This window comes from Dermacentor albipictus, chromosome 3 (assembly GCF_038994185.2).
Source record: "Dermacentor albipictus isolate Rhodes 1998 colony chromosome 3, USDA_Dalb.pri_finalv2, whole genome shotgun sequence".
Taxonomy (NCBI): domain Eukaryota; kingdom Metazoa; phylum Arthropoda; class Arachnida; order Ixodida; family Ixodidae; genus Dermacentor; species Dermacentor albipictus.
Window position 1 is genome coordinate 145608772 of NC_091823.1, and position 26082 is coordinate 145634853.

Below are 26082 nucleotides of genomic sequence, written 5' to 3' on the forward strand. Positions count from 1 at the left end.
CACTGCAACTTGGCCGCTAGAAAATAAAAATCGTTTTGTGTTACACAGTGCATTATGAATGTTTTATATAAGTCTTAACGCGTTTCTGTACTGTGCGAAACAGCTAAAAGTGCTTTGAACTGGCGAACAATTTGTGGGATGGTTGGGAAAGAAAGGCATGCTCTCAGTTGAATAAACAAGTCGTACAGTCTGCTCAATGTATAGCTCGGCAGTTTCATTATACATTTTAAGGCTCGCTTGTACGCCCTATGAGGGAATCTGTGCTGATTAATGGCAAACACCCATGTGTGAAACATTCCAAATACCAGGTGTTTCAGCGAACATTTTCAAAATTTTTTTAGAATTGCCTGTGGCAGATAGTACAATTCTAGTCCATGAGCTAGTCTGCTCGAAGAGGCGGACACTACTTAAAAAAAAAATTGAAATGCATAATTGACTAATCAACAAAGAATTGCTAATTAAGTTTCTGACTGATTACGTTATGGCACATATTGCAATTTACAAATTATAGCTAGGGAGTTCAAAGGCGGTTACGCTTGGAACGAATTCTCAGGATGACACCAGTTTTGAGATATTAATTTACAAACTTTGCGGATAAATGTCATCCACACAGTTGTTTTCAAGAGGATATGCTTTGCAGTCTCGCTGCTAGAATTTGTCAATTGCATTATGTGCCATAAAGCAATTAGTTGAAACCGTCATTAGTAACTTTCTTAATTAGTTGATTATGGTTTCAATTTTTGGGGGCAAGTAATGTCCGCCTCTTCAAGTAGACCGGCTCATGGACTAGAATTGTGCTATCTGCTGCAGGCAACATTAGAAATTTTTTGGAAGTGTTCGTTGAAACACCCTCTAAATTCGCATGTGCACCATGTCCAGTTACTGGGATGATCGTGCGGCACACCGAGAAACTACCTGCTTGCTTTTGTTAAACTTCTTGACTAGAAATATCCAATGGCAACCTTAACCCTTTGAGGGTCGATTTTTTTTTCGCCATATGCAACCGCCTGTGGTGCAATTTTTTTTTATTCCAGATTCCAATTTTTTTCAGGGACTTATCTCGAAAAAAAATTACTGCCATTTTTCTAGGTTGACCATAAAGAGAAAAGAATATTTTGCATTGGTATATATGTACTATTCATTCATGAATAACAACAATAAATAAGGAAATAAACTTCTAAGAATTAAGAATTTGATGCATTTTTATACACGTAGTTCAAGGCCTTGAAAATGCGCACACGAGAATATTTCACAAGACTAAAATGTTCCTGCTCTTACACTAATATGTACCGCCATAGCGTAATCGAACTGCGTAGGGGCGCGCACTCAAGAAAACTGTGTTGTTGTGTGCCTGTCAAAGAAGCACAATGTGTGACAAACTTCCGCTAATATTAATCTTATCGCCAACCAGAGGCAATTAGTTTTCGCGAATGTCAAAAGAAAAAAAAAAAGCAACGGAAATGCATGCACGGCGGCATCCTTCCTATGTGCACCCCTCTGAACACTAAACGAACGAGAAAGAGACGGTCGCCCCTTGAGTGAGTAGGAATGAGATAGCCATCAGTTTTGCAAGCGGAAGAAGCCGAAACCGCCCGCGGAACAGAACCCGAACCGTCGACCGCTTGCGTGCCAATGCGCCAGTGCTAGTATATAGATGTGCGGGAGCAAACTAGCGCTAAAACAAACCATGCAACGAAAACCGATAAAGGGAGGCGCGCGAAAAAAATTCCCTGTATTTCACATAGTGGCAGCACATGACAGAAAAGAAAAAGTTAGAAAATTGGCGCGCTTTTTCAATGTACAGACAGCGCCATAAATATATGGCATTGACCATTTTTGTACTTGTTCACGGCGCCGTATATTTACATCATTGACCCTCAGAGGCTTAATCATCACTGAAATTTGAACTCCGGGTACTCTGTTTCATGTACGACAACACCACACAAAATCAGACTTTTGCCGCTGCAGAATGCAAGCTGACGATATAAAGCTACAGTTTTGGTCAACCTCAGCGGCCAAATAGCAGTCATAAAAGGTTGGAGAATATGCAAACGACAGAAATTGCATTCGCGACAACGAAGTTGACAACACCATTTGTGCAGATCGAGTCCACGAATTTCGATAAACCATCATTCGGCATCCAAAATATTGGTCACCGTTTACAGTGGCTTGATGGTGTGTGTGGCGGAGCTGCGAATAAGTGCGAATAACCGAGCTTGTGCAAATCGTTGGTTGACAGCGTGGATGAGAAAGCCAGCGAACAACTTTTTTCCTTTTCGTTAAAGAAAAAAAAATGACAATTTTTTTTTCTTGGCAAGAGATGTGGAATACTGGCAAACAAGCAATAACCAGGGAAGTAATTTCACATTTATTCTGTGGTATTCTGATGTCCCAACTGAATGTTGACAAGGACGAGGAATGAACTTCATTAATAAAAGATGAGCTGACAGTGGAATCATTTGAAGTGGGCAGTGTCCCTAGTCCTGGATGCCGTGGGCCTAGTGTTATCGACCATCATTCGAGCACTGAGAAGCCCTTCTGAATGTCGACAAGACTTGAAAAATAACAGAGGGCATTATGTGAATGGCATACACTGTAGATCGATGGGTGTTGTTCATGGTGTTCACTGTGAGTATTTGTTGTTCATTATGCACCAGTACGTTTAGTTAGCCAATTTTATAACTTCCACAATCAATGGGATGTCATTGAAAAAGTTCGGGAAGGCGTTGACAAACGGCCTATAACAGCATTTAAAGCAGCGCAGGATTCTCAAAGCAAACGTCGTCATATATGAGCATTGGGAATGAGTAGCTACGCACTGATCTCAACATTTCGGATGCTTACGTCACGCATCTTCAGTCATTATCAAACGTGAAGTGGGAAGAATTGTGTGTTTCAGGCTCCCGAATATTCAGACTTCTTGGCGGTCACTGTAAACTTCTAATGATTGTTCAGTGACTATATGCTAGAATCAAATAGCTGGCATTCGTCATTGCATGCAGAAATGACACCTCATTTCTGATGGTAGCTTCCTTTGAGCACTAGGGCAAGAGCTTGCTCAAGCAAAAAGCCATGTGCCAGAGTGCTTCTTGTGCAGGCTTCTCCTCATTCACCTGCTTATGAGACAAGGTTTCACAAAACACTTGGTCTTCTAAGCCCACTATAGTCTTTAAGTTCAGCAAGAGAAAATTAATCGCAACACTTCTATGCATAATGGGCACGGAAGAAGCACAGAAATGTGTTATTCTCACTTTATGCTTATTTTATTTTATTTATACATACTGCAGCGCAATTTGCGCTATAGCAGGAGTGGGTTAAGAAAATGTACAGAAAATGCATTGGAGTATACAGCGGTAAACACAAGTGAACACTTTTAAAGAGCACAGATGAAAGGAAAATACACAAAAGTACAAGTGAACACTTTTACAAAAGAGCACTGATGAAAGAATACACAAGAAGTTATACAAATGCTGCCAAGCATACCCATGCCTGATTATGCCCATACCCATACCCATGATTATGCATCTGGGATGGCGGTTGCAAAAATTTGGGATGAGCATGAGCGAATGGACCCAGGTAATAAATTCTAGTCTTCAATTGAGCAGGGAAAAAAGCTGAATTTGAACATGTTAGTACGTGCATAGTAGGATATTAAGTTTAGGTCATGATGTCTTCTCGTTGATGATCCCGGCGCAAAGTTAATGTAATTATCATTTGAGAGCCTAACTAAAGAATTGACAATGCAATGCAAGAATTTTAATGATTCGACACGGCGACGAGAAGAGAGCGTGTTTAGGTTCAAGGAAGAAAGTGTTGAAGAGGGCAAAAAGTTGCGATCGTAACAATGACATATAAATCGCACAGCTTTTTTCTGTATAGCCTCTAGTTTATTAATCTCTAACTGCTTATGCGGGCTCCAAACTATAGATGCATAATCAAGAGCAGGGCGCATTAGAGATTTATACATTAGTAACTTTGTGTCTTTAGGAGATCGAGTTAGCGTTCGCCTCAAGTAACCTAATTTTTTAGTGCTTTATTGCATACGTAATCAATGTGTTTGGACCATGACATGTTATGCGTAAAAATGACACCAAGATACTTATACTCAGAAACCTTATCTACTGTACGGCCATTGGACGAGTAACTGAAAAGGGAGGGGGAAGATTTGTTGCAGAAAGACATCAGAACGGTTTTATTGAAATTAATGTTCATTTGCCAAGTGTTACACCAATCGCAAAACCTAGAAAACGACTCTTGAAGGCGATAATGATCATTAGAAGATTTAATCACTTCATATAGAACGCAGTCATCAGCATAGAGACGGATGTTAGAAGAGCAGTGAAGTGGCAAATCGTTTGTGTATAATAAAAAAAGAAGTGGCCCAAGGACGGAGCCTTGGGGCACACCTGATGTCACATCAACAGTAGCGGAGTCAGTCGAACTGTAAGAGACGAACTGGGAGCGAAATGAGAGAAAGCTTAAAATCCAGTTAACCAAATGAGGGTTATTCAGTACAGCATTAAGTTTAGCAGTAAGTTTAGAATGTAAAACGGTGTCAAATGCCTTCGAGAAATCTATAAAAATGGCATCAACCTGGTTGCCTATGTCAAGTTTAAATGAAATGTCATGCGTGAACTCAACTAGCTGCGTTAACGTGCTAAAACCGCGCCTAAACCCATGTTGCATGTTAGACAGTAAATTATTTGATTCCAGAAAGAGCGTGATGTGCTTATGACTGATGTGTTCCAACATTTTGCATGACTGTGACGTCAGTGAAATAGGTCTGTAGTGACAAACACTGCTTATCTCCAAGATTTATAAAGAGCGAGCACTTTGGCTAACTTCCATGGAGAAGGTACAGTAGAGGATGATAAGGACTTTCTGAATATGACTGACAGATATTTCGATGACCACAACGAATAACGAACAAAGAACGCGTTGCATATTTCGTCCGGACCGGTGCATTTCTTAACATCCAGGTTTAATATAAGGTTGAGGATGCCTTCGCAGTTTATCTCAACGGCACTGATTGCTTCAGAAGAAACTATATTGGTAAGTGTAGGGATAAAGTTGTTATCGGAAACAAACACGGATTGGAAATACTTGTTGAATGCATCGGATATCAACGCCGGGTCGTTGGTGACGTCGTTATCTATTCTGAAAGAAGTGGATGAAGCATCGCAAGGTAAAATAGAAGACCAAAATTTTTGTGGGTTAGTTCTTAACAAATTGTGCAGGCGAACGCAAAAAAATAAATCCTTGGCATTTCGCAGCATAAGATTGAGTTCTTTCTTTGCCTTAAGAAATCTATCCAATGCCATGGGATCAGTGCCTCTTCTGGAACGCCTTAACCTTCGAACGCGACGGGATGAATGCAAGATATCGCAAGTCATCCACGGAATGTCAGAATTTTTTTTCTTAGTTTTAATGGGCACAAAACGTTCGATACATGATTTGACAAGACGCTCAAAGTAATTAGCAAGGCAGTTGACGTCCTGGTTGTCTGCAAGTGCGCTAAACGTATGGAAATGATGAGAAAAGGCATCAGTAATGGAGTTGTCGTCCGCACGAGTGAAATCAGGGAAACTAGTAAACGTGTAGGGGGATTTAGAAATTGGACAGGAGAGTGACACTAAAACGCCTTTATGGTCTGAAATACCATCAATTACCTCGCAAGAAAAGTCACGTTCGGCTAGGTTAGCGCTTAAAAAAACTAAGTCAAGGACGGAATTTAATCTGGTTGCACTAGGAACAACCTGGGTGAGACCAAAGGACAAGGAAAGGTTGATTAGTTCTTTGCAAATAGCTGTGTCGCGACCGACTGCAGACAATGATGGCCAGTGGATGCCAGGGGCGTTGAAGTCACCCATGCAGATAAAACTCGACGAAGCAATGTTGATCTCGCTCATGAAATTTGAAACAGCATGAAGAACATCAAGAGTAGAGCCGGGGGGACGATATATAACACTAATCACAATACACCGATTATGAAGCTAAATTTTACACCACACAGATTCTGTTTCTGGAGGAGAAGACAAGACTGAGAATCGTAGATGCGACCGGATAAGCAGTGCCACGCCACCACCAGTACCGCTAACCCTGTCTAAGCGCACGGCATCAAAACCGGGTGGAGTGAACTCAGATTCGTAAATACCATCGTGCAGCCAAGTCTCTGTGATGCCGATAACATGGGGGGAATGAATAGATATAAGGGACAATAAATCAGGAAATTTTTTAACAATACTACGAGCGTTTATATTCAAAACAACAAGGTTCTCAAAACGACCAGGATGAATTCAGGAAGTGGATGGAACGGAAGTCAAATGGCTAGACTCAGAAGAAACACGTTGAGCGGGTGCCATTACTAATGAGTTTGAACTGTCATCCCAGTTATAATGAACCTTGTTAATGAAAGCATGATCGTATGTCAACTTCACAACAGAACCGCTGTCCCGAAAAGAGGCTGATGCATCCCAGATTTTTTTCCGAATTAACCGAACCCTAGAATAGAAGTCTTCTTTAGTGACGAAATTTGAGCCCTTGAGTTTTGAAACATTCCTAAGAACCTCGTTTCTGTCGCTGAAGTTAGAAAGTTTAAGAATGACGGGACAAATGTAACCAGTGATTGCTTTACCGAGCCTGTGGCAGCGCTCAATATGAGGGCAGCTAGTCTTCAGGTGCTCAGTAAACACAGATGAAACTGCAGTCATCAGGGTGGTAGCGTTTTCATCCATTACTTCAGAAATACCGTGTATTATCAGATTGTTTCTACAAAAATTATTTTCAAGACTGTCATTTTTTAAGACCAAGTCCGTTACCTTAGTAGTCAAGGCATTTATTTCAGCACATAAATCACGCAGTAAACTAGAGTCTTTGGACATAGGAGTGGATTTTAGTGCATGAACACGTGACTCTAAAACATCAAAGCGATACGCAACTGACTGTTGAAATGACTTAATTTCCGCAACATCTCGTGCCAACTGAGTCTGCCCCTCCAAAAATTTAGAGAACATTTCGGATACCGAAGGGTCGTTTTTGTCATGGCTATCAAAGGAAGGGCGAGCATCGTCATTCTCATTGAGAGCAGAACCGGATCCATGCCAAGACTTAGACTGAGGGCCCGGGCCAGGGTTGATTTCCACATCTCCGCTTAAGAGGAGACAACTTGCGCAACACAATGCATGCGAGCAGCAGGATACAAGACGTTGTGGGCAAGGGAGCAGCAGCAGCAGAAAGCGATCATCAGATCGGATACACTCGGCATCAGAATAGTAAGATACCTGCATGAAGAACAAGCAGCGATTAAACATGGTGCCGGTGCCGCTGCAGCCTAGCCCACTGAAGAGTCGATCCATGCACTGGACATTTATACCGTCGGCTGCTGACGTCACAGACCGAGAGTTGTCGATGATTGGCTGATCAAAGGACAGGGCATCGGGGTGACTGGCATGCTGTAGCTTGAAGTGGGACACGCCGAGGTAATCGCATATGGTAGCGATAGAGCAGTTCCTGGGCAAGCACTCGATGATTTCCACGTGCTCGACCGCTAAGGGAGCCAAGTCAGACGAAGCAGTTCCAAGCCAAACTCCATCAGCTCGCCAAGGCCGGCGGGCAGTGTATCTTTGCATGCTTGTAAGCGGGTGTGCTTCTCCATATGCCCCAATCTGCTTTGGCCTTCTCCACCATTTGAGGCTCATGTATACTGTGGTGGGTTCGTGACTCAGTCCCTTCTAGCTGGTTGTGTGCATAATTCACATGTAGCACTTGCTCTCTGTCTAGTAGTGATGCAGTCAGGACACTATACTTCTCTGGCGCTGGTCTCCACAACTGATGTGTGACAGCTATAAACTTCCTTTTCGCGCGTTTACAGTTTGTTCGAGCTTTACGATAGACGTTAAGAAACTTTTATGCTGTTTTACTGGCTAATGGGCATTGACTTTCTAAATGCCAGGAGTTGGTGGCAATCAAAAGACTAAGTGTTGGAGTTCAGTGGATACTGCTTCGCTCTTGCCACGCCTTTCCCTTCTGTTCATGAGTGTCTTGTTGGGCAGCATGAAAAGGGCATCGGGAACTCCCACATGACAGTAGCACTAATTCTAAAGACTGAAATAACACCTGCAGGAGATCTTCCCCAACAAGAGTCACCTGCCAACATATAGTTCGCCAGCCATTGAGACGCACCTGCACCGCATCCGAGGCCTGTCGCAACGCTTCATATACCTCAACGACGATGTCTTCTTTGGCAAGGAAGTGTGGCCCGAGGACTTCTACACACACGCTGCAGGGTACAAGGTAGGCTTCAGGCTTTGGCATATTGCACCAGTCTTACTGAAATTTTCATTGCTCTGGTAGATATGATGAGGCCATCCCCAGCTCCAAGTTGTGTGCAGTGTAAGCCTGCAGGCCTGAAAACTGAATCCATAGACGAAAGTTAAACTTTGCAAGGGTTGAGTGCCAGCCTTGGTGGTACGACTTATGTTCAAGTTCTTAGCACAGTAATCTGTGACAAAACGGTCAGAAGTCGAGGCACGCACAACTGCTTGTGCGTGTCTCGCCGTCTGTCTGTTTTGTCTCAAGTTTATATGCTAAGAACTAGAAACGAAAGATAAAGTTTTGCCTGCCGCAGTGGCTCAGTGGCTATGGCACATTGTACAGCTGAGCACGAGGAGGTCGGGAGCTTGGTTCCTGGCCGTAGCACTTGAATAGAAAAATGATGAAAACAGAATGGAAGCTGGGCACAAAAATGCTTGTGTAGTTAGCATTAGGTACACATTAAGAAACTCTATAAGCGGTAGAAATTATTTGTGTTGCCGCGATAGCTGATAGAAGGGACTGGTGAGATATGTTCCGATAAACAGGAGTTCCGTTTATCAAGAAAAATGCACAGGGATGCAGCACCGTTTTACACCCTGTTAACACTGTCGTCAGAACTATTGACTATTAAGAAGTGAATGTAGCAGCTAGCTTGAAAAAAAAAAAGAAGAAAAAGACGTATTGTGACAAGGTGCTTAGCCCTTATTCTGGAACCAGTAGTCACCGACCGCCAACTTGTCCTCAGCAGAAACTGCCTATACAGTGATGTAAATGAAAATCCAAAATTATGGATTCACCAGAAGTTAAGTGACTGAATTATGCTTCAAGTGGCAATAAAAAAGAACAAAAAAAGAAACAAAGGTTGCCACGCGTGTTGTGACATGCATGTATGCTTGCATGCGACCTACTCAGTCTGTACTTCGACCAATGTCGTGTTGTCGATACAGATAGACCCAACTATGGTTAGTGCATGCACCAAGTTTGCATCCTCTTTCAACTTGAACAGATGTCGGCCGTGCTCTGATAGCCGAATAACAATGGGTTTCTTCACAACAGCCATCTTCCGGTCCTTTCCTTGCTTCATTGCTGACTTCGTTGGAGTAAACATTGAGGGTGGAAGTGTTGCTATTTAACAAAGTGGAACCAAAGCTTGATTTTCTGTGGAAAAAAAGAAAATACTTTTGAGCTTGATTCTGTAGTTCTGTTTATAGGGAGTTGCGAACATTTTGGTTTCATTTAATGAAAGTTGTTTTTACATTATTCAGGTACAAGACCAACCAATTGAGAGCCTGTTGTTCCATTTAACGGGCAATCGTATTTAAGGGATTTTTGTTTACCGAGATTCTACTCTATACCAACGCTACATTTTTCACCAAACCTTGACACCAAAGCTAGTCTTTCGCTTCATTGTCATCCCCTTTCCTTTTTTTGCTGATTTGCTATCTTTTCTTTTACCTCTTAGGGTGTTCCTCACCAGGCCTCATTTCAAACTTATTTTTTACACTGGAAGTTGCAAGGTGCTATCTAGGTGGCGTTTTACTGAAAAAATTCTTGAACTTTGTTCATTATTCGAGGAGATAGACGATATTAGACTACCCTGTTACCATGACCATTGGTACGCAAGCGTCACTTTGAACAGATACTCTCCCCCTTTTCCTCCACTAGCATCTGCATAGTGGCGTTCCTTTCTTGCCTTCTCTCATACTAGAGCCGAAGGACTGCATGATGTTTACATGACCAGACTCCCTTTTTTTTTCTTTTCTTTTTTGCTGCACTATGCATGTCCGGTAACAATTACGCATTCTGTATTGTGTAATCAACCAAAGTCGTATGCCATAGTTACTGATGTTGCAAGCAGTACGTCTTCCTAGAGACATTTCTGTGTGACCTTGACTCTCTCACTCAAAGTGCAGCTCCCTTAGAGTAAGGGTACATGGCCTTCTGTTTCAAATTTTGGCTGTTTTTTTTTTTTACGTGCCATGCAGCCATTGCATACTTTGCAGACACAATCACCATCACATCATTTACACACCGCACTTGTTTGGTTGCCATGACCAAGCCTGGTGAGGGGCCCTTTAACAGTGTACCTCACCCAAAATCGAAAACCTGGATATGTCATCATTGCTATTAGCTGTCCTGCATCACTGACTCTTTGGTTCTAACATTGTTGTTGGGAAAGCACCTGCAACGTTGCAATACCGTAAGTGCGGTGCCATTGCTACACGCAGGTGCGTCTGGCCTGGCCTGTGCCTGACTGTGCCTTGGGCTGCCCGACATCGTGGGTGAAGGATGGTTACTGTGACAAGCCGTGCAACAATTCCAAGTGCGAGTGGGATGGTGGGGACTGCCTAGGGGCGGCAGCCTCGGTAACGCCCCGCCCTTTCCACCTGTTGCCTTTCCCTAGGCCTGACCTCAGCAAGCGTGAGTGCGCCTGCACCCGTCTTGCAAAGCGGTGTGCTTTGCAATAGCCTCATGATTCTGCTGGAGTAATTTTGAGTGGGGTCAAGGCAGTGCACAACATTATTGCAAACAGCGATGCCCAGTAGCAGTTGGCCCTTGGAGAAGCAAACCGTTGTCCTTGTCCAGTAACTGGATTGTCCGAGCTTGCGCCCAGAAGGTCGTTGTCCCCATTTAGTGGACTTCATAAGCAGCCACTAGTGGCAGTGCTGCAGCTTCAGTCATTCCAGAGAACAAGCTGCAGACAAGCTGGCAATAAAAAGGCGTTCGACAGTTGACTAAATTCATGGCATTGACTAGATTGTGGAGTAGTGTGCAAGGAATAATCAACTCACCTTACAGGCCTTCAATTACTTAAGTTACTTAGTCATTACTGAAAGGCAGTGGAATCGGTTGAGATTACGGGCATTCATTGAAACATTGTGCAGTCAAGGGGTAGGAAGCATGCTTGAACATCCTTGAGACCATCTACAAGTATTCCACAGCGATCATTCTTCACAGGAAAAATTGAAAATACACCAGGTAAGAAGGGCGTCATGCCAGAAGGCCTGACGCCCTTCTATTTATTTTCTGCACATTTGTAAGAACTATTCAAGAGGGCAGATTAGCACTTTCGGGACCGGCCCATAGGCCATCGATCCTATATGATCGACGGTTTTGCGCGCACTGCCCCGTTCAAATTTCCGCGCGCTTGGACATGTAGCTCCATCTAGGAGGTCGTCAGGAACTAGACTCTCGGTTTCGGCATAGTTTCTTTCATTTCCAGCAGGTGGCGATACGCGAGAGAGAATTTTCTCGATTGCGGCGGCGGCGGACGCAGTGGAAAATGGCGTCGTGCTCGCGTCCGGTCGCTCGAAAAGAACGCCGTCAATCGCGCGATTCCGCTGCTTCGGCAACGGATTTTTTTGATGAACCGAGCAGCGAAGAGTCTGAAGACGACTTCGGCAGCTCCGATTTTATTTCGGACTCCGATTCGGATGATGATGAGCCACGGACTTCATCTAGTAGCCGAAGGTGAGCATAGTTCCACATTCATTTCTTTCTGGAGTAGGTGAACGGGCTCGCTATATGTACTCATTATTTTATCTTTACTTGATAGGGTCTCAACAAGCTACGGCAATGATCTGCTGCCGCCAGCGCAGAAGCGGATTGAGTTTTCGCCGCGACGGGAACCTGGCGTGTACTTGGACGCAGAAGTGGGCGTGGCGCTCAGAAGCGGATCAAAGAAATTCTTGACTGCTCTGGACTTCTTTCTTCTGTTTTTCTCGATGTATGTGATCGAAACAATTTGTGACAACACGAACAAGTATGCTTGGACTCACATTTTGGAAAAACCAACGCATGCTTGTTCCGATGGATCTTGGGAAGAAGTCACCCCAAGTGAAATGCTAAAGTTTATCGGACTCGTAATTTACATGGGCGTTGTGAAGGTTCCTCGGCTGAAGCTGTATTGGAACGTAGGAGATCTGTACAGCGGTCTGCTCCCACCACGGATCATGCGGCGACGCCGGTTCATAGCTCTACTCGCAATGTTGCAAGTTGCAGACTTGGACGATGTCACTCAAAGTTCAAGAGGAAAGCTCCGATACATGTGGTGGCTCCTGCAACACATGAACGAAGTGTCAGCGAATCTTTTCCAGCCACATCGCGATCTTTCCGTGGATGAGCGCATGGTGAAATCGAAAGGGCGGTCAGGCATCCGACAGTATATCAAAGATAAAGTAACAAAATGGGGCTACAAGCTGTGGGTCCTAGCTGACCCTGGCACCGGATATACTGTGCAGTTTAGTGTGTATACCGGTAAGCGTGAGCAGCCAGGGCCCCATGGCTTAGCTTTCGACGTAGTTTGCCAGCTGTGTCACAGATATCTTGATCAGGGCTACAGGATCTTTATGGACAATTTTTACACTTCTACTAGCCTGTTCAGTCATCTTCTCAGCCGAAAAACATTGGCTTGCGGAACCACACGCAAGGATCGCCGAGGATTTCCTGCCGAACTGAAGGATGCACGGTGGGAAAAAAAAGCTCGACGTGGCGACATTCGATGGTTGCGCGATCAGAACATCCTGTACCTTCAGTGGAAAGACCGGCGTGTTGTCAACATGATGAGCACGGTTCATACTGCAAATGACACGGTCACCGCAAAAAGAAGGGAAAGAAGGCAAAACTCCTGGACTCAGATATCTATAACAAAGCCCCTGCTGATCCATGATTATAATGCTGGCATGCTAGGCGTAGATAAATCGGATCAAATGATTGGATATTATAATGTTCTCATGAGAAGCGTACGGTGGTGGAAGACTCTGTTCTTCCACTGCATCGATATTGCATGTGTGAACAGTTTTGTACTCTTCCAAGCTCACCGCACATTGCACCCAGAGATTCCTGAGCTGGCACGCACTGCCTGGTTTGACCACCTAGCTTTTAGAGAAGAGCTCATTCGGCAGCTTCTGAATCTTGACGGTGCCAAGCAAGCACACACGCCTCCACCACCCGTCGCAAAACATGCACTCCACAAGCCGGAAAAAGTGGCAAAACGCAGAAACTGCAAGCTGTGCTATGAGCAGAAGAAAATCGAGCTCAAAACTAATGTCTTTTGCAGCACATGCCAAGTTCACTTGTGTTTTACGACTGCCCGGAACTGCTTCGTCGAGTGGCACAAGAACCGTGGGACCTGAGTGGCTGACCACTGGTGCAAGCTAGATTTCACACAAAAAAAAAGACAGTTGTAGATACGCGTGCCAAATTTTCACAAGCAAGAAAGGAGGCATTGTAGCACATTTTGTATATCCTGAATTTTTTTTATTATGTTTTTCCACTTGTATATCCATGACTTTTCCAACTTTTTTATGTTGTTCTTTCAGCAAATCTTGAATTTGAGATTTTTTAAAAAATACTATATATCACTTTTAAGTCTAACCTTTCTTTATGCATGAAAGACCATCTAATTAGCTACATTTTGATAAACATTGCAGCAATATAGCGTAATGACTATTCGTAATAAAAAATAATTTTTGACACCCATCAGAATTGCCTGTTTTTTCCCCGGTCCCGAAAGAGTTAGGAAGCATTAGGTCTAAAAATTAATCGAAAATATCTGAGTGAACTACATGTTCAGAAATGCTGACGAGGATTTACAACAAATGATTGAAGATCTAAACCGATGAAGTCTAAGGTTAGGTTTACGGATTACTATGCAAAAGATTAAGGTAATATTCAGAAATTTGGCACGAGGAACAAGAGTTCACGATTGACAGGCGGCGCCCTTGGAGCTGTGAAAGGGTACATTTATCGAGGACTTGCATATTCACAGGCGGCGCAGATCATGAAAGAAATCTGCAGGTTAGCGAAAATTGTTTGGAGCACGTGCAGTAGCCATTGCCAGATCACGATCAGCAACTTGTGAAGACCCTTGAAAAAGTATGTAATCAGTACATTGTGCTGCAACTGCAATCCCTAGGGCAGAAACTTGGAGGATAATAAAAAAAAAAGAGCTTTAAAGAAAGCTAAAAGTTAATGATGCTTGCTGGCAGGTTACCGTAAAAACCGGACTATAGGTCGGACCGGAATATAGGTCGATCCCCCAACTAACGAATTCTCAAAATGAAAAAAAAAATTCAATGGCAGAAGTACCGAAAGATATGACACCCTTACCTTGAAACAAATGCGACTCAGGGGGTTGCACAATGGTGACAGTATTTATTTAAATGCTGATCGCAAGTGCACCTGGGCAAGTTTTTAGCGGTATCGCGCGACCATCGACACGCGTGCTTGTCAACACCTTATTAACGGCGCTGAGCAGCGAAACAAACGAGATACGCGCATGTGTACACACGCCCTTACTTTCGCTATTTTGCCGCTCCGTGCCGTGATGATAAGGTGCTGATAAACACGCGGGTCGATGGTCGCGCGATACTGTTAGAAATTCGTCGGGTGTACAGTACACAGAAGGGCACGAAATGCGCAAGCGCTACTCCGAATCAGAGCAACGCCTTTGATCAGAGTCGGATGACGAGTGCTTCTCGCTGCCCAGTCCATAGTCGCGTGCGATCTCTACCGCTTTCAAACGGATGCATTCGGCAGTCACAGGCAGCGATCTTACACGCAGCTCGCGGACGGACTCCGCAACCTTGCCTTCCAGTTCTGCAGTCCGCTGCGATCCGGCACGAAATGATGTTTTCTTTTGGTTGCTGCAAGTTGTAATACGTTGCTTTCGCCTCCGCCACTACCGAATGCTCTTTTCGGATACTTCAAGTTCGCGCTGTGCCGCCAGGTTGCCGTGGGCTTCCGCGTACTCAATCGCCTTTTTCTTGAAGGCGACGGTGAATTGATGTCGGCTTCCGCTCATTTTGAAACAAAATGAAAATGCAGCCTTCAATTAATATAACATTGCGACAATGGAAACGCGAAATTCCGGTGCCACAACGTCGCCATGCCGCCATAGACGCCGCGCTGCTGTTGATGGCGATGGCGGCTGTTTACTTCATCCACCCATTGTTGCAAGACTTCCGTAGTTTTTCCGCCAATGTCCGGTATATAAGTCGAGGGTCGACTTTTCGCGATGGTTTTTTGAAAAAAAGTTCGACCTATATTCCGGTTTTTACGGTAGTTGGTGATGCATGCTTCATAGTAGTGTTGCCGCACATACTGACCACAACTCGTAACTTGCCCACCATCTTCAGGAAACGAAACTCCACCCAGAGTGTGGATGCAGTTTCCTGAAGTGGCAACTTCGTTTGGAACGCACTGTGGAAGTAATGAGCCCCGTTTACATTAATGCGACAGTGGCGCATCGCATTTCCAAGCGCATTTGGGAAAGCCGATGCGACGCCGTTTACATGTAGCGCCTTAACTCTCGCGAGAACGTAGCGCCACATGGTGTCGTATAAGAGAAGTGCAACCGACTTCCGGTGTAATTGTTTTCCGGTAGTAGGCCAAGTGCACGTTGGTGGTTGAGTGCCGAGAAATAGAGAGTTTTAGTTTAGCGTACGCAACTTATAGCGTACGCTATAGTGTAGCGGACGCAAAGCCGCGCACGTGTTTTGCAGCTTTAGTTTGCCAGCGAGATCTTCGGATCTCAGAGGTCATATGCCGTCATTGCGGCTATTTTCCGACTCTAGCGATAGGTAGCGCTGACATCTCGAATGTTTCGTTAGGCTTCGACTCGTTCGAAACGAGAAGCGATCTCGGAAAACACCACAAGGGCATCCATAATACTCTGTCGTCGAAGCGGCCTGAGACTAAGCGAAAGCCGTTTACACAATCACTTGCTGCGAACGAAGTGCATTTTACAAAAGCAACACCAAATTCAATTCGAAGCGGGCAGCCGGGACCGCCGCCATGTTGATGGCTAATTCCTTCCCATCATTCCTAATGCGACAATCCTACGTTTACATGCTCCGCGAGAGTCGACTCGCGCCCGTAAATCTACCCTCGCCTGGCGCATTAATGCAATGTGCCCTCCTAGCACATTACTGCTGTTTACATGAATGTGATGCGCTAGAAATGCGATGCGATGCGACACTGTCGCATTCATGTAAACGCGACTATGGAAGCTTCTGCTGCCACAGGAATTCTATGTTCTGGTTGATAGTTCTTGCGAACTGATTTGACCAATTTCAAGGCTTGGTCTAACCACTGCGCAATGACTGATGAGAAGGATTGGCTGTCTGGCTTGAAGGGTAAAGCATCAACAGTGGTAGAAAGTTTTGGCATTGCTCCCAAGCTCCCCGCACAATGTTCTAACAATACGTGTGATGACATGTTGGCGCAGGGCAGCAAGCAAGGCAGTTGCTGTCACGCAGCAGTAACAGCACCCTGCCAGCTACCAGACATCTCACAATGCTAGCACGATGAGCGCTGCAAGCAGTGTTGCATACATTGACCTTGATGGTTCCCAAGATGAGACCGCCGAAAAAGTGTCATTAGTCAGCACCCAGTTTAAAGATCTGATAGTTTTGGCTTGATGTTTCGTGCTGGTTCAGCTCAGACTAGTGTATGCACACAGCTGCTTGTCAGGAACACCAGTGTGCATATGTGTAACACTGGTGCCAGCAGCATGGGACAAAGTGCTGCCCTAGCTTCACTGCCGAGATGATTCAGCTTTGTCATTTCGACAGCCAAACATTACGCACCACTCGCGTCTCTGGAGACCTTGTAAGCCTCCACGTGTGGGCTGCACGTATGCCATCGTTACTGGGCACAGGTTGACGGCGGCGATGGCGTGAATGCACTTCTAGTGACAGCGTAGTTGCTACCACAGTACAAGAAAAAGAAGAAAACATAAATTTGATGTCAAGATAGCAATAATTAAAACAGCAGTATTGAAGTATTGATTAGGGTGCAGGTGCAATCAGCTGATATTCAAGTCGAGAAGGGAGAAATGGAGTTGTGCAATTCATCATGTGATGCACTGAGAAGGAAACTGGTGGTTTATTAAAGTAACAAGCTGGGCGCTAAGGTAAAGGAAAGAAGTACAGTCAAGGATGGCACAGAATAACAGCAGCGAAATGAGATACGGAATTTTGCAGACGTAGGAAGGAGTTGGCTGATGCAAGACAAAGTTTATACATGGTGAAGGTGATGTAGGCTGATGGTGAGCACGGTCATTAAGTGCCCCATGCCTGCATTCTTTGTGTGCAGTGTACTGCAGCACAAGCTGCGCCAACAGCTGGCTGGCCGACAAGTTCTGTGACCAGGTCAGTGCCACTTGGATTTAGGCATAGTGCATTTTGTAGAATATACTTTCTAGCATGTGCATAGTGCCTCGTACATTGAACGTTTTCTTTTTTTTATTATTAGCAATGTAAATACGTTTTGTTTTAACTCTTTAAATGAAAAGCTAGGAGGTATTTTGAATATGCTTTGTAAGACTCGCACCGTGAAGCATGGAACTGAGTTTTAGTATGTGGCTCGCTGCCTTTGTCCTACTATGTCATTTTATACAGTCCTTTAGCTTTTTCTTTTTTTTTGCAGTTTTTAATAGAAGCCTGTTTCCTTTCTGTATGTGACTTGAGGCCTCAGCTATGTTCATTCATCCATTTGTTTCCTTGCATCAGGTTATTGATTCTGTTCTCTTTTTTTATTTGTTTTCTTGTGTACCCTGCCCTTCTTTTTGGGGGGGTTTCTTTTCCTTGTGTTCTGATTGTCGTCTGGGCACAAGAATTGAGTAAAGATCCAATTATCAGGACCTGGTCATGGTGTCTACATAATAAGGGGCTCTTCTTTTTTTTAAGCTTAGTTAGGGGAGGAGCAAAGACTTGTAACCTGTTTAGTGTTGCCTATAGATAGTTTGAACTTGTGAAAGTATGCTTCTTGTTTCTACAATAAATAAAGACAGAAAATTAGCCTACGTGACATTTTTGGATCCACCATAACTATAGGGCATCCATGGCTGAACAAGTGTTGGTATTTAATAAAGGACTCTTTTTATACTCTTATTTATACCGTTAAGTGTGCTAAATGGTGCGGTTGTTAACTAATTGCTATTCCAGTCTGAGCATGGGTTTTTAATTTAAATTTTACGCCAAAGATGCCAAGTCTGTGAGAGTACTTGTGGCTATGGCCTTTAAATGTGCTCAGCTCAGGAAACAGGGTGTATGCTAGACTGAACAAATGAAAGCGCAAAGGAGTAATGCATGTACTAGAAGGATTTTCATGCAGTGCCAGCGTGCACATATAGATAGCGTCTTTCCTGGCTCGTCTTTCGACCCTGCTGGTACGTGGTACTTGCTTATTAGTCGAAAGGAGCCAGTATGCACCATGTAATACTGTTTAGTACCACAGAACAATGGACAAGACGCCAGAAACACCTCTGCCTGTACTAACATTAGACTTGCTTCACTCGAAAGTGATGCTACCCTAATACTGTTACTTAATACCAGTAGCCATGTCTGTGTGTATTTTTGGAGCTGCGACACATTCACTTTTTGTGTAGTTTAGACTTAAGTCGTGGATCACCGCAGCCAACTTGTCTCAGGCTTTTACGTTACTGTCAAACTATTGCATTTTCAGTTCTCGTTTGGCGAGTGGCACCTGAAGTGAGCATACTTTTCAAGCACATAAGCACGTTAGGAGGTTGCGCACCGATGAATGCGGTTTGCATGCGGTATAGCATCGGCATCTACGTATGGTCTGCATGTGGTTTCATGTGTGACCAAGCATGTTGACTGTTGATAAGTGAAACTGCAATCTTTTCTCTCTTTGGACAGTAGTACAGTCGTCTTCCATTAATTCAATCCTGACGGTATCAACAAAATTTATCCAAAATTACGGTGGGTGGAATTAAAGAAGATTCAGAAGAAAAAAATGGCAAAACACACTGCAGGTTTATTAGGCAGTATTTGCCGGTTCTAACACACCACCGAATCAAACATGCGCCTACTGTCTATGTGTTTAAAATGTAAAACTAATGTAGAAATGACATTAAAGCAGCCAAACAAAGTAGAAATCTTAATGTGCACCCGGTTTTGTAGCTAGAAAAATGGCCAGGGGCCTAATATATGTTGCACAATGACAAGTGGGGTCCTAAAGTCATCTTCTTCACAGTACAGTTCTGATATGCGGTAAAGCATGTGAACGCCGTGAAGGCAGTTTTGGTTTAGCATGCAGTTACACCGCGCAGGCAATGTTCTGCCCAATTTTCTTGATAAGTAAAGGTGCTCATTTGAATTGGGTGAATACTGTAATCATGCATAGTGAGCTAGTTATTACTTAGATTGTCCTACGACAGGCCAAAAATTTGCGCTTTTGACAGGAAATAGCTTGTGTTCGACGCATTCACTGTCCCCTAAGCTCCTCCTAGGTAGACGCTGCTACTAAAGGGGCCAATATTAGGGTCACCATAGGGGTCAGACGTGTGTGTGCTGATTGGTCAAGTTGTTAGAATTACCCAGCAAAGGCAAATTTTAGGGTCGAAATAGTGAGAGTTTAACCCATCGAGATGCATGAGTGCCTATTGGGACCTCTGGTCGGTATCGAATTAACCAATAAATCATACTAAGCGGAGTTGAATTAACACAAGTCGGCTGTATTCTTCCTCTCATTCTGTGGCTTGTTGAGCGGCACTACCCTGATTCTTGAGTAACTGAGGCTGGCCAGTGCTATGCCTAAAATAATCTGGCGTCAGGGGTGGTGGCCGCTCTGCAAACCCTTTCCAAAACTTTGTTGATGATTTCTGTGACTTGTTGGGTGATGGCTGATGGGAGATCAGTGGTGTTGGGTAATTGGCAACTCCACTTTTCCTGACGTGGTAAACAGTGGTGTCAAACAAGGGATATCTGAAGCTGGAGCCGACGTGCTTTGACAGAGGCTTAAAGGCCAACTGCAGTGAAATTTTGGGTCCACTTAAAAAGCTTAGTTTAACTCTTTTCCTACCATGGAGAAAGTAGGTGTTTTTGTAGGTTACGCCAGATTTTTTTTTTCTGCAGGAACTACTGCACTCTATATTTTACGTAATCCGTTAGCAAAAGGCAAAATGAATGCACTTTTCTTGAATAAAGGTTTTATTAACGAGATTTATGTCATAAAACAGATATACATTGCTAGAATCAAGATTGTGGAATAAAATTGAAGAAAGTTTCTAAAGACATACTAGTTGTATCTGCTAAGAAAAAAAAAATGTAACAAGAATTATGAGATATAAAATGTATTACTGTCTAGTAGGCACTATCTCTGAAAAAAATCAAAATTTTTCGTTGAACAGGTATTCCACTACAAAAATTTAACTGCAAGCACTACAGTTGGGTGTTCCGGGCTGTGACCGCCGATGTTCCTGGCTGGTTTGTGTTTCGTCACTCTCAGAGTCAAAGTTCAATGAAAAGGCAACATCCTCAGATTCGCTGCTACTCGATCCATCGATAAAATCAGCCACAGATGCAGCGAAATCGAGAGATCTGCGATCTTTCAAAGCGTGCGCGTCGCTCCTGGAGGCGGCCATATTTTGCTTCATAATTTGACGATCACGAAATTGCGGAGTGGGTTATAAAAATTACCACCTTGCAGGAAAAAAGCAAGCTGCTTAGAAAACATATAGTTTTCCTTCACGTTCGGTGGCGCAATGTGTCCAGCAGCGCCATGGAAGGTCTTGAAAGCTGCATTTCAAACTATTGACAGTGGGCTAACGATGCCCACTGGGCGCGGTAAGGAAAGAGTCAAGATAGTGTAGATATAGAAGAGCTTTCATGCAAAATTTGACTGTTAATTATTGAGCAAAAGCATCGCAAGATGCTCACAGAAATAGTGTTTTTTTTTTTTCTTACGCGGAAACTAAAAAGAAAGAAATGTTGCCATTACTACTCACCGGCAGTGGGGCACGACCTAGAGAGTGCAGTTGCTCATCACGACCTCAGAAATAAGCTGGCATCTTGGGACTTGCAATATAGTGACAACCGCCAGGTGCACACATCATCTACTTAGGGTCTGTTTGAAGGCTGCTAACAGAAACGGAAACTATGCAAAAACAAGCCCTGCAGCTTTGCCACATTGCTTTAGTGGTAATACTCCTCATTTATAACAAATTTAGCTAAAGCTATATTAGCAGCAATTCGCCTTTAATTGCCGATCAGTGCAAGCCCCTTGTCAAAACGTTTGCTTAGATGACAGCCCTTACTTCACTACTGTTGATCACCTTGAGCCTTCCTGTGAACCTCTCTCTTCTTTAAACAACTTTCCTTGAGATTGTTTCCAAGGTGGCTGGTTTGTTCCTTTCTCACCGTTAGGCTCACCTTGTGCTTCCTTTTTTCCTACCATGTTGCATTGCTGCTTTCAACAAAGGCGTGCAATGTACCATGTGCTTTTGATGCTGGCGATTGTGGAACAGCGAACTATGGCCAACTGTATTCCCTGGACCTATCGTGGGACGAACAGAACTACAGTCTTCCGTCAGGTGAGCTTGAGATCTGTCAGCCTATCTGGTGGTGGGTCCATGTGGGACAGGCTTGTCTGGTGTATTGCAAAGATTGCAAAGGCAGTACAAGAATGCTAGGAATGCAAGGATGTCATCAAGCTTCATGTAAAGCTTGCAAGGCCAACGGGCGTATGGTTTTCTTGTGCAACCCAGTGGGAAGTATGTGGCAAGATGCTTGTGGCAATCTCGCCTCAGCGTTTCTTCTAGATTTCTCAAACTGACAGGCTGCCACAATAGCCTTCTCGCAATTTTTAAAAGGCCCCTTTTGGTGCCACCAAAGCAATGCCTCGGTGGGGCTCGCATATCGCGTGCCACCCGTGACATGACCCCTCTTTGCAGTTGTTATAGCAATGTCATTCTTTGATGCCGACAGCCGTGGCTTGTTACGCGTCACCGGAGCGCCCAGGAAGCAGTTAAATGAGTGAACACAATCAGCAGGCGGATAGAGGGAGGTGGTGGGGAAGGGCACTGGCCTCTCCGCCATTATGGTCTTCTCACAACAGCTCTACCATCCCCCTATTTTGATTTTTGCATGCAACCCGGTTATAACAATTATCAGTTATAATAATGGAATTTTCGTGCCGCTTGAATACTGGTATAAGTGGGTTCGACTGTATTCCCACAGCCCTACTTACATAGTTGCACGTCTTAAATTGAGGATTTGTTTGGGCCAATTTTTGGTTCCTTCTTTTGTAACAAATTTTGGATATAAAGAATAAAATTTTGCTCCAAATGAATTTTGATTATATGATTATGTCATTATGGCATTCCTCCGGGTACATAAAACCACGAGGTTATTGGCACAAAGTTGTCCTTGCTGTCATCCTGTTTTGGCGACGGCATTTTCTATTTTAGCTATACATGTGTATACAGCTCCATGAGGTGTAAGCAAAGGGGCAGACAGCAACAATAAAAAAAAAAAAGGTGAGGGCAACTGGCAGCAAACACAGTGCTCAGTTGTCATCTTCAGTTTGCTCCGAACCCCGGACAGGTGGCTGTGTTGAATAAAGCTTTCTCTTTCTCTCTCTCTTCGCTTTACAGAAGTTGACAGGAAGTTATTTGTATAAAGGCACTCGGCATATGTAGAAGAATAGATTAGGGGAGGTTGTAGGTCAGAGAGACATCTCAAGCTGAGGTCACTGGTAGTTTCCCTAGTGTCACGGTATTAACATGGCAGTGAGGTTTCTTTTTTTCTTTCTTTGGCTTTACTATATTAATGTACTGTTAAGTGTTGATGTAATGCCGTTTTGCATTTGTTCGTTGAGTATAAAGGAAACATGCAAAACACATTCTCAGCCAATCGCACCACACCAACATTTATAGATAGTTTTTTTTTTTCGTTTATTAACTCTTTACCTTGCCAATGGGGCATGGATGGCTTGCCATTGGTCCCCGTTTCTGCTAGGCTTAGCAGATTTTCCTTGTTTAATATATGGTCGTAAAGTTGGTATGTTCAATCAAGTCCTGTTAGAAACTTTGTAGTGGTTGGTTTTTGTTTGGTTGGTAAGCCTTTTTCATTTGTGCACTTTTCATTCATTCAAACAAAGTGCTGGTGGAAGCACTTTGTTTTCAAGCTGTCAAACATAACATTGCTTTAGTCATTGATAACACCTATCATGTGCCTAGGATGTCTGCAAAACTCGGTGAATGTTTTAGCAAGAACTGGTGGCATCCCTGCTACTTGTCCCCCCCCCCCCCCCCCCCCGTAATTCAACAGCTTTTATGTTGCACCATAAAATGAATGTTGCATCTTATATATACTTATATAGATGATTCCGCTAGGATGTATAGGGGGGATCATAAATCCATCAATTGTAGTCCATTGGGTGCCTCGGATGCAGCCCCACTTTAGATGCATAGTGGTGCCTTTATGAGCATCATCATCATCATCAGCCTGGTTACGTCCACTGCAGGGCAAAGGCCTCTCCCATATTTCTCCAACAACCCCGGTCATGTACTAATTGTGGCCATGTCGTCCCTGCAAACTTCTTAATCTCACCCGCCCACCTAACTTTCTGCCGCCCCCTGCTACACTTCCCTTCCCTTTAAATCCAGTCCGTAACCCTTAATGACCATCGGTTATCTTCCCTCCTCATTACATGTCCTGCCCATGCCCATTTCTTTTTCTTGATTTCAACTAAGATGTCATTAACTCGCGTTTGTTCCCTCACCCAATCTGCTCTTATCCCTTAACGTTACATCTATCATTCTTCTTTCCATAGCTCATTGCGTCGTCCTCAATTTGAGTAGAACCCTTTTCGTAAGCCTGCAGGTTTCTGCCCCGTAGGTGAGTACTGGTAAGACACAGCTATTATAGACTTTTCTCTTGAGGGATAATGGCAACCTGCTGTTCATGATCTGAGAATGCCTGCCAAACGCACCCCAGCCCATTCTTATTCTTCTGATTATTTCCGTCTCATGATCCGGATCCGCCTTCACTACCTGCCCTAAGTAGATGTATTCCCTTACCACTTCCAGTGCCTTGCTACCAATTGTAAATTGCTGTTCTCTTCCGAGACTGTTAAACATTACTTTAGTTTTCTGCAGATTAATTTTTAGACCCACTCTTCTGCTTTGCCTCTCCAGGTCAGTGAGCATGCATTGCAATTGGTCCCCTGAGTTACTAAGCAAGGCAATATCATCAGCGAATCGCAAGTTACTAAGGTATTCTCCATGAACTTTTATCCCCAATTCTTCCCAATCCAGGTCTCTGAATACCTCCTGTAAACACGCTGTGAATAGCATTGGAGAGATCGTATCTCCCTGCCTGACGCCTTTCTTTATTGGGATTTTGTTGCTTTCTTTGTGGAGGACTACGGTGGCAGTCGAGCCGCTATAGATATCTTTCAGTATTTTTACATACGTACGCCTCATCTACACCCTGGTTCCGTAATGCCTCCATGACTGCTGAGGTTTCGACAGAATCAAACGCTTTCTCGTAATCAATGAAAGCTATATATAAGGGTTGGTTATATTCCGCACATTTCTCTATCACCTGATTGATAGTGTGAATATGATCTATTGTTGAGTAGCCTTTACGGAATCCTGCCTGGTCCTTTGCTTGACAGAAGTCTAAGGTGTTCCTGATTCTATTTGCGATTACCTTAGTAAATAGTTTGTAGGCAACGGACAGTAAGCTGATCGGTCTATAATTTTTCATGTCTTTGGCGTCGCCTTTCTTATGGATTAGGATTATGTTAGCATTTTTCCAAGATTCCGGTACGCTCGACGTTATGAGGGATTGCGTATACAGGGTGGCCAGTTTCTCTAGAACAATCTGCCCACCATTCTTCAACAAATCTGCTGTTACCTGATTCTCCCCAGCTGCCTTCCCCCTTTGCATATCTCCCAAGGCGTTCTTTACTTCTTCCGGCGTTACCTGTGGGATTTCGAATTCCTCTAGACAGTTTTCTCTTCCATTATCGTCATGGGTGCCACTGGTACTGTATAAATCTCTATAGAACTCCTCAGCCACTTGAACTATCTCATCCATATTAGTAATGATATTGCCGGCTTTGTCTCTTAACGCATACATCTGATTCTTGCCAATTCCTAGTTTCTTCTTCACTGTTTTTAGGCTTCCTCCGTTCCTGAGAGCGTGTTCAATTCTATCCATATTATACTTCCTTATGTCCGAGCATAGTCCAAGATAACAGCACAAGCGCAGTAAGTCTGCGCAAGGCAATCAGTGCTCCGCTTGTTTCTCATGAATGCAGGCCATGTACTCGCCTATTTCAACCTGTCGTCCTTTTTGGGAGAGGGTGGCTCTCTGACGGATGGGCGCTATGAGGAGAATGCAGCCGTGCGCCTGGTGGCAGTGTCTGTGCCAAGCAGTGTCATCACTGTCATGATCTTCCCAAACAGCAGCGCCACCACGGTGGACATGACTGTCAGTGGCCTGCATGGTGGCATATCCTTTGAGGTGAGACTATACTCGGACTCTCTGACAGTGCTGGTGAAAAAAATAAAAGATTGTAGCTGCTTATCGTTCTTAGTTTGCTTATTGTTACTTAGTACAGTATACTAAACTTTTATGATTTATGTTTCCTGAAAGTTGCATGATAGAATTGTCATCTCGGGAGAGTATCGAAGGGGCCCTGAAACAGTTTCTTAGCTAATCGTAGAATGGCCTCACTATTAAAGGACATTGTCCCACAAATCTCCTGCTTCAAACATTTTTCAAGTCCTTCAAGTAAAAGTGGTGTTATCGCGTCAGTTTCTCTTCCCCTTTCTTTTGGTCTCTGCTAGCACGACTAGAAGTTGCGCAGGGGAGGAGCCAACGGGCCAAAGCTCCACATAAAGGTTTACTGTCACGGCAGTAAAAAGGCTCATTGTGGCACTCCGTCGCGGCCTCGGCAGGCTATGCCATGTAGCACGCCGCTACTATCTCGGACGCTATGAGCAGC

At 44.0% G+C, this 26082-nt stretch overlaps 1 protein-coding gene across 2 annotated transcripts in view; it reads left to right on the top strand.

The window, feature by feature from the left end:
* Positions 1-26082, top strand: part of Gnptab (N-acetylglucosamine-1-phosphate transferase subunits alpha and beta) — a 121344-nt gene that overhangs the window by 27021 nt on the left and 68241 nt on the right. For both annotated transcript variants that reach the window (XM_070536124.1, XM_070536125.1), the window contains exons 9-13: positions 8122-8292; positions 10542-10734; positions 17413-17468; positions 21544-21655; positions 25393-25598. In XM_070536124.1, coding sequence (XP_070392225.1) covers positions 8122-8292; positions 10542-10734; positions 17413-17468; positions 21544-21655; positions 25393-25598 — 738 coding nt within the window. The remainder of the gene's footprint in view (positions 1-8121; positions 8293-10541; positions 10735-17412; positions 17469-21543; positions 21656-25392; positions 25599-26082) is intronic.